Genomic DNA, 9235 nt, shown 5'->3' with positions numbered 1-9235 from the left:
AAACAAACTCTGAATTAAGCTGAAGTTCTGAATCGTTTCTGGGATCAGTTTGGAGATGGAGGTCAGTCAATCATCTCCATGTCGGTCTCATTAAATGCTCTCATCTCAGCTCTAATCTCATTTATTCTCAGCTTCCTCAGGAAGAACGCAGAGGTTCATTTCAGGGAAGAATCAGCTGATTAACTGGAAATGAATCATCTCTGCTCCAACACAAACCCTGCCAGGTCTGAAGAACATCTAGTTTCGACTCACTGATGTTTGAATGTGAAGTTCAGAAAGCCACAACTTTCACAGCAGAAACTCGTTTAAAGGCTTTAATCTGAAACAAAGCAGAGAACGATGGAATCATCTGATGTTAAAAACCTTCTTCAGCTTCATTCCTGCACTTTGTTCAGTCTCAAGGTCAAACCAGACAGATCTGGTCCAGGTGGAGCTGCTGGTCCATCAGAAGGTCAGTGGACATCTGGTCCATCAGGTGATCCGATGGTTCTCTAAACCTTTCTCTTTGACCTCAGGTTTAATTATGAATCATGGAAATGTGAAAAACATTCGACTGACTTTATTCAGAAGAACCAGCTGGTCCACAAAGAAACCAGTTTACACCACTGGTCTCAGACTGGTTTCATACTGGTGTCAGACTGGTTTTAGTCTCGTCTTGGACTGGTTTCAGATTGGTTTTGGACTGATTTTGGTCTCGTTTTGGACTGGTTTTAATCTGGTTTTGGACTAGTTTTGGATTTCTTTGAGGAACCGGGGTGTTCTGTCACAGCACAGTTTTGGATTAAGTGAGTTTTGAGCAGTCAGGTGAGGTGATTCGAGGGGCGGAGCTTCTCTTTTCTCTGCAAGTGAGAGAGGTTCAGGTTTCAGGTGAACAGAGAGAGGACAAAGGTGGACTGATGGATGGTTTGATGATTTTCTCTTGCTGTGTTTTGAGGCTGTGGACGTCCAGGAATTTATTCATTTTAATATTAATCTGAGAGTTAAATTGTGTCACAGCAGCTGCACAGAAACAGCAACACTCAGGACAGAAAAGAATAAAAGTAAAGGTTTCAAAGTCCCAGAGTTCCTGCAGATTAAAGCCATCATCTGACTGACAGAAGCTCCCACAGGAACTTTGGTTGATTTTAATTTGAAAGGACCTACAATAACATAGCAGGCAGTGAAGCATGTGGTTTTACTTTGAAATCCCCCGACAGGAAGCAGCCTGCGCCGTTCCCGTCAACTTTTCGACCAGACTGGCAGACTCTGATCCGGATCATGGACCTGCTGCTGCCGGCTGTCGGTCTCCAGCTGTAAGCTTCAGAGAGCCGCGGAGCTGCAGCATGCTGCTGCCGGGGAACGAGTCCTCCCGCTGGGCCGACCTGCTGAGCTCCAACCGCTCAGAGCTCGGAGGTCCGGAGCCCGAGGCGGTGGGGGGGCCCGGACCCGAGGCGGTGGTGGTGCCGGCGGTGTTCGGGCTGATCTTCGTGGTGGGGGTGGTGGGGAACTGTCTGGTCATGGTGGTGATCGGAAAGGTGAGATACCTGGGCGCGGGGGGAGGCGGTGGCAGGCGCGCGCTCAGCCCCACTAACGTGTTCGTGCTGAACCTGAGCGTGGCAGATCTGTCCTTCCTGCTGTGCTGCGTCCCGCTGCACGCCACCATCTACTCGCTGCCCGAGTGGCTGTTCGGAGGCTTCCTCTGCTGGTTCGGACACTTCTTCTCCTCCGTCACCATGCTGGTCAGCATCTTCACGCTCGTCGCCATGTCCGTGGACCGCTACGTGGCCGTGGTGCGCTCCAACAAGTCCGCGTGCGTCCGCAGCCGCAAGAACGCGCTGGCGGGTCTGTGCGCCATCTGGACTCTGTCCCTACTGTGTTCGGTCCCGGTGGCCCAGCACCAGGTCCTCACCAGCCACCCCACCGCCCCCAACAGCACCTTCTGCTGGGAGAACTGGACCGGAGCGTCCCGACGCGCCTACCGGGTGACTGTGCTGCTGCTCGGCTTCCTGCTGCCGCTGCTGCTCATCAGCTACTGCTACTTCAGGGTGAGTCCGGAGCCGGTACCGGGCTAATCATTCACCCCCGGGCCGTAAAACACGCGCTAATAACAGCGCACAGGGCCAAAGGGCGCAAACACACAGTCCGGTCACTGTAAAGCTGTGCGTAAAAACCTGCAGCTGCGCACGCACACATACCTGCACCGGTGTCTCCGTTCACAATACAACACATAGAACATACAACACATTGAACACATTAAGGTCAGAATCAGAAATACGTATTAGCAGACCTCAGCTGCTACATGAACAGCTGAGACGATCCAGATGTTTGTTCATGGTTCAGGTCATCTCTTTATCCTCATGTCCACCTTCTGATAACATCTGCATTAATGATAGTTCACTGATCAATATTCTGTCTTTCAGGTTTTATTTCATCTCCATAAAAAGATGAACAACATGTCCAAGAAGTCTGAGCGCTCCAAAAGAAAGGTGACTGACAGGTGACGGTGCGTTCACTGACAGGTGAAGGTGTGTTTACTGACAGGTGACGGTGCATTCACTGACAGGTGAAGGTGTGTTTACTGACAGGTGAAGGTGTGTTTACTGACAGGTGACGGTGCGTTTACTGACAGGTGACGGTGCATTCACTGACAGGTGACGGTGCATTCACTGACAGGTGAAGGTGTGTTTACTGACAGGTGACGGTGAGTTTACTGACAGGTGACGGTGCGTTTACTGACAGGTGACGGTGCATTCACTGACAGGTGACGGTGCATTCACTGACAGGTGAAGGTGTGTTTACTGACAGGTGACGGTGCATTCACTGACAGGTGACGGTGCATTCACTGACAGGTGACGGTGCGTTTACTGACAGGTGACGGTGCGTTTACTGACAGGTGACGGTGCATTCACTGACAAGTGACGGTGTGTTTACTGACAGGTGACGGTGTGTTTACTGACAGGTGACGGTGCATTCACTGACAGGTGACGGTGCATTCACTGACAGGTGACGGTGTGTTTACTGACAGGTGACGGTGCATTCACTGACAGGTGACGGTGCATTCACTGACAGGTGACGGTGTGTTTACTGACAGGTGACGGTGCGTTTACTGACAGGTGACGGTGTGTTTACCGACAGGTGAAGGTGTGTTTACTGACAGGTGACGGTGCATTCACTGACAGGTGACGGTGCGTTTACTGACAGGTGACGGTGCGTTTACTGACAGGTGACGGTGCATTCACTGACAGGTGACGGTGTGTTTACTGACAGGTGACGGTGTGTTTACTGACAGGTGACGGTGCATTCACTGACAGGTGACGGTGTGTTTACTGACAGGTGACGGTGCGTTTACTGACAGGTGACGGTGTGTTTACCGACAGGTGAAGGTGTGTTTACTGACAGGTGACGGTGCATTCACTGACAGGTGACGGTGTGTTTACTGACAGGTGACGGTGCGTTTACTGACAGGTGAAGGTGTGTTTACTGACAGGTGACGGTGCATTCACTGACAGGTGACGGTGTGTTTACTGACAGGTGACGGTGCATTCACTGACAGGTGACGGTGTGTTTACTGACAGGTGACGGTGCATTCACTGACAGGTGACGGTGCATTCACTGACAGGTGACGGTGCGTTTACTGACAGGTGACGGTGTGTTTACTGACAGGTGACGGTGCATTCACTGACAGGTGACGGTGTGTTTACTGACAGGTGACGGTGTGTTTACCGACAGGTGAAGGTGTGTTTACTGACAGGTGACGGTGCATTCACTGACAGGTGACGGTGTGTTTACTGACAGGTGACGGTGCGTTTACTGACAGGTGAAGGTGTGTTTACTGACAGGTGACGGTGCATTCACTGACAGGTGACGGTGTGTTTACATGACAGGTGACGGTGCATTCACTGACAGGTGACGGTGTGTTTACTGACAGGTGACGGTGCATTCACTGACAGGTGACGGTGCATTCACTGACAGGTGACGGTGCGTTTACTGACAGGTGACGGTGCGTTTACTGACAGGTGACGGTGCATTCACTGACAGGTGACGGTGTGTTTACTGACAGGTGACGGTGTGTTTACTGACAGGTGACGGTGCATTCACTGACAGGTGACGGTGTGTTTACTGACAGGTGACGGTGCATTCACTGACAGGTGACGGTGTGTTTACTGACAGGTGACGGTGCGTTTACTGACAGGTGACGGTGTGTTTACCGACAGGTGAAGGTGTGTTTACTGACAGGTGACGGTGCATTCACTGACAGGTGACGGTGTGTTTACTGACAGGTGACGGTGCGTTTACTGACAGGTGAAGGTGTGTTTACTGACAGGTGACGGTGCATTCACTGACAGGTGACGGTGTGTTTACTGACAGGTGACGGTGCATTCACTGACAGGTGACGGTGTGTTTACTGACAGGTGACGGTGCGTTCACCGACAGGTGACGGTGCGTTCACTGACAGGTGAAGGTGTGTTTACTGACAGGTGACGGTGCATTCACTGACAGGTGAAGGTGTGTTTACTGACAGGTGACGGTGCATTCACTGACAGGTGACGGTGTGTTTACCGACAGGTGACGGTGCGTTCACTGACTGACAGGTAACGGTGCGTTCACCTACAGGTGAAGGTGTGTTTACTGACAGGTGACGGTGCATTCACTGACAGGTGAAGGTGTGTTCACTGACAGTTGACGGTGCGTTTACTGACAGTTGACGGTGCGTTTACTGACAGGTGACGGTGTGTTCACTGACTGACAGGTAACGGTGCGTTCACCTACAGGTGAAGGTGTGTTTACTGACAGGTGACGGTGCATTCACTGACAGGTGAAGGTGTGTTCACTGACAGTTGACGGTGCGTTTACTGACAGTTGACGGTGCGTTTACCTACAGGTGACGGTGCGTTTACTGACAGGTGACGGTGCATTCACTGACAGGTGAAGGTGTGTTCACTGACAGTTGACGGTGCGTTTACTGACAGTTGACGGTGCGTTTACTGACAGGTGACGGTGTGTTCACTGACTGACAGGTAACGGTGCGTTCACCTACAGGTGAAGGTGTGTTTACTGACAGGTGACGGTGCATTCACTGACAGGTGAAGGTGTGTTCACTGACAGTTGACGGTGCGTTTACTGACAGTTGACGGTGCGTTTACCTACAGGTGACGGTGCGTTTACTGACAGGTGACGGTGTGTTCACTGACTGACAGGTAACGGTGCGTTCACTGACAGGTGACGGTGTGTTCACCGACAGGTGACGGTGCGTTCACCGACAGGTGACGGTGCGTTCACCGACAGGTGACGGTGCGTTTACTGACAGGTGATTCTCTTCAGACCAGCTCAGCAGCAGGTCAGGGATCAGTTAGCAGCAGACAATTACAGCAGCAAAGTCTGCTGGGTAAATATTTAGATAGAGGACTAAGAATAGAGCAGAGTCTGTCTGAGCAGCAGAGGAACTTTCAGGCTCTGAGCTTCGGTGGAAACAGAATCTGAACGTTTACGTGAGCAGATTGTCTTCATGTTCTGATGTTTGTTGGTCTAGAAGCAGCTGGAGTCTGGAGGTTTAATGAGTTTAGATCAACAATCTTTAATAAGGTCTGGTTCATGTTGACAGACTTTATTAGAGGAAACATCACATGAACACCAGAACTAACCAGTAAATGATTTTTATGAAGCCTTTATGAAGAGACACTACAGGTGAGAAACGATAACAATAAAATTAAATCGGTTTGTTTGTTTGACTTTAGAGCTCTTAAATAAATCCTTACAGCTGCCTGGTTTTTACTGCAAATAAGTTCATCTTCATTAAATCATAAGCAAACTTTTATCCACAAAAAAAAAAAAAAACAAGTTCGGACTCTGTGAGTCTAGACTATGATCAGTTTGATTCTGCTGTCAGTTAGTACTGCTGGTTTAATATCAGCTTTAGTTCAGACAGACTCAGGATTTCTACAGACCTGTTGGGACGTTTATCAAACACTGAGACCCTTTCAGAGCTCTGAGACACTCAGAGGACCTGAGGACCTTTAGGAGGGTTGGGGTTTGATTCTGACATGAAGACGTTTGTTTGACGCTTCAGTCGTGCTGCTGGAGGTTCTCAGTGCTGATGTTAAACTCAGGAATCAGATTACAGCCGTGTGAAGTCGTCTGGATGAATCCTCGGTTCCATGAGGAGGTCTGAGATGAATCAGTGAAAACTAAAAGTGTTTCTATTCCTCTGTGAAGCTCTATAGGTTTCAGGATGAGTTCATGTTTCTGTGTTTTTATCCTTCAGTCTGATCTGTTTTCACTTTTACATTTAAATGACTTTAATCTTACCTGGAACCTGATTCACTGAGATGCAGCCGGCAGGAAACGTTCCTCCAACGTTAGATAACGTCACCCACAAATCTAAATAAAGTTCTACACTAATGTTCAAAGAACGTCAGAGATATTTCCCTCCTCATATAAAACAAAGTGAACAGAGACAAAAAGTTTTAGCTGCAACATTCAGAGGATTTCCTGAGGAACTGATTAAGTTCTCAAACCAACATTCAGAGAACGTTCCTCTCTCAAATGTTCCTGTGATGTGATATTTTAATGAAGAGGGAACATTCTGCAAAAAGAACGTTCTTCTATGCAACGTTTTAGGAATGTTAGGGAACAATAACAATGTTCTCACCAAACATCTTTAGAAGGACTTCATTTGCTGGGAACCAAAGGAGAACTTTTAAAACAGAAAACAGAAAACTTTGCAGAACATTCTCAGAACACTTTCAGAGCAGATGACCTGTAGTGGGGTTGATGTCCAAGTGTTTGTAGAGTGTTGTGAATGTTCTGACCCAGAACGTTCCTAGAACCTGTGTCCTGTCCCCTCAGACGGCCCAGACGGTTCTCCTGGTGGTCGCTGCCTTCGCCATCTGCTGGATGCCACATCACATCATCGTCATGTGGGTGGAGTTTGGTTCCTTCCCGCTGACTGACGCCTCCTTCGCCTTCCGCATCGTGTCCCACTGTCTGTCCTACGGGAACTCCTGCGTCAACCCCGTCCTCTACGCCTTCCTGTCTGAGAACTTCCGGAAGGCCTGTCGCCAGGTGTTCACCCGCCACCTGCGCTCGCCACCGCCTCTGCCGCTGCCCAGCGGGAAGGTGGTCCGGTTCCGCTTGGACACGTTCTCCACCACACACTCCACCACCAACATCTGAACAGGTAGTCCTGTTCCTGTTTACCTGTCCTTAAAGTCGTTCCTTCTAAAGGTTGAGAGAAGATCAACTGCTGTGGAATCATGTTTGGTTCCTTTTAAAACTTTGTATGTTTTGGTTTAATAAATAAATGGTTTACTTCACCGAACAAGCAGGAGAACAGATGGTGAATTAAATTAATAAGTCTTATTTATGTAGCATCAATCATATCACAGAGGAGTCAGCATCAGAGGAACTAACATGATGAGATGAAGTCCTTCAGACTCTGACCAGAAGTCGGTGACAAAAAGTCCAAGTGTTTGAACCAGAAAACAGCAGACTGGTTGAATCTTTACCTTTGTCACATTTTCATGAATTTAAATGTTCAGTCATCCTTTCATACCAACATTAGACCAATAATAATCCACGAAAGAACCAGAACACCTGACTGTTTACTGTTTCAGAGGTTCCATCAGAGAATGTCCAGAGTTGTCAAAGACTGATGATCAACACGGACTTTACTGAACGTGTAAAAGAATGAAGATGATTTGATCAGAAATAAACCAGTCACTGTTGGTTTAAAAGACTTTACAAGAAACAAACATTTATCAAACAGTCATTGGTCTTTTCTTTAACCCACAAATAAGAGCAGCAACAAACTGACTCTTTAATCAGCCTCAGGTCCAGAGATGATCTCCAACCTCTGATTGGAGGTCCAGAGATGATCTCTAACCTGATTTCAGGTTCATGGTCTTCAGTCCTGACTGAAGGTTTCTTTCTTCTGGCTGTGATCTGCAGCTCTGATGTCTGAACGTGAATATTTATAGAACATTCCATGTTTTTCTCTTCTGATGTTAAAATGGAGATAAATTAACCTGTCAGGTCTCCAGACTCCAGATGTTCAGTCCCTGTTCTTTAGACATGAAATAAACGTTGTGTTGGTTTCAGTGAGTAAACTGAGATGGAACGCTTTAAACCTGCAGAGTGTTTGTTCAGATAAATGTATTTAATAAACTGATCTGAGAACAGTTCTGTGGTTTATTTCTGTACATTGAAAACACACTGATGAGTTTGGTAACACTGAAGTTCTTCAGTCATTCTTGGGTTCTTCCATCTCAGATCATCTTCTGGTTCAGACCTCTTCATGTTCAACAGGACCAGTCAGACCTGAGATTCATTCAAACTCTTTCAGAGAGGTTTTAAATCATCTATCCACCATTTAAACAGGTTTTCACACATGAGAATGTGAGTCTGAGGGAAAATAAACTAGTAAACAAAACATTTAACGGTTTTTAATAAGTTCCTACATTAGAATATTTATTTCTCAGAGAAATATTTTAAACTCCAGAACTTCACTGGAGTAATTTAGTTTCTGTGGTTCCACTTGTCACATGTCCTCAACCACTTACTAAAGTTTACAGCAGTACTACAGTACTACAGTACAGTAGTACTGTAGTACTGCTGTATTGTAGTACTGCTGTGTAACGGTGGTAACAGGAGCATCAGTGATCCTTGAACTGGAACAAAGACTCCAGCAGATTCAGGTCCACCATCTGAGGACTCCGTCCAGAAGAATGCAATCCAGGAACTGAACCTTCAAACAGGAAGTAGAAAACCTACAGGAACTCTGAGGACCTCCAGAGACCTGAAGATGGACACCAGCAGCTGATGTTGAGTTAGATGGACATACGAAGATTCCAGATTTTTCTACCATCAGTAATGATCTTCCATACCTTCCTGTAGAGAATCGTCATGGTGACCAGAGGAGGGTCTGTCATTGCCATGGTTACCGCTCAGAGACAGTGGAAGAACCAGAGAAGTAGGTCAGGATCTACTGATGTTTCCTACAGAGTCCTGAGAACATTCAAATAGCTGAACCATGTTGCTCCAACAGTCTCAGCTGATCAGCGGTTTCTGTCCACAACAGTCATCTCCATCGTCCTCTTCAGATCTGTCTCTCTGGGACGACATCTTCTGCTTCCAATTAAATTCCAGTTGACTCAACAGGAGCTCAGACATATTCTCAGTAGAGAAGAGGTCATGTGACTGCAGGTCATTCAGGTGAACTTCAGGTCTTTGTGAAGCTTCAGTGTAGGATCACTGTTCA

At 47.4% G+C, this 9235-nt stretch overlaps 1 protein-coding gene and 1 long non-coding RNA gene across 9 annotated transcripts; both read left to right on the top strand.

Moving 5' to 3' along the window:
• The first annotated feature begins 309 nt into the window (after positions 1-309).
• galr1b (galanin receptor 1b) lies at positions 310-8156 on the top strand. The gene is made up of 3 exons (XM_022222785.2): positions 310-2024; positions 2400-2465; positions 6826-8156. Exons 1-3 carry the CDS (start codon positions 1167-1169, stop codon positions 7150-7152), a joined length of 1251 nt encoding a protein of 416 aa, XP_022078477.2. The 5' UTR covers positions 310-1166; the 3' UTR covers positions 7153-8156.
• On the top strand, positions 2673-6419 carry LOC127532772 (uncharacterized). 8 transcript variants are annotated; one of them, XR_007940438.1, is made up of 5 exons: positions 2679-2784; positions 2917-2960; positions 3049-3092; positions 3137-3840; positions 3886-6419. It is a non-coding gene; the product is annotated as an uncharacterized LOC127532772 (long non-coding RNA). The 8 variants fall into 8 exon arrangements; XR_007940426.1 differs by lacking the exon at positions 2917-2960 and having other exon boundaries at positions 2673-2784; positions 3049-3840; XR_007940421.1 differs by having other exon boundaries at positions 2917-3840.
• Positions 8157-9235: the final 1079 nt, after the last annotated feature.

The sequence above is a fragment of the Acanthochromis polyacanthus genome, chromosome 2 (genome assembly GCF_021347895.1).
Source record: "Acanthochromis polyacanthus isolate Apoly-LR-REF ecotype Palm Island chromosome 2, KAUST_Apoly_ChrSc, whole genome shotgun sequence".
In the NCBI taxonomy this organism is placed as follows: domain Eukaryota; kingdom Metazoa; phylum Chordata; class Actinopteri; family Pomacentridae; genus Acanthochromis; species Acanthochromis polyacanthus.
The sequence above is the reverse complement of the archived record's forward strand: the minus strand, read 5'-3'. Positions and strand labels throughout refer to the sequence as shown.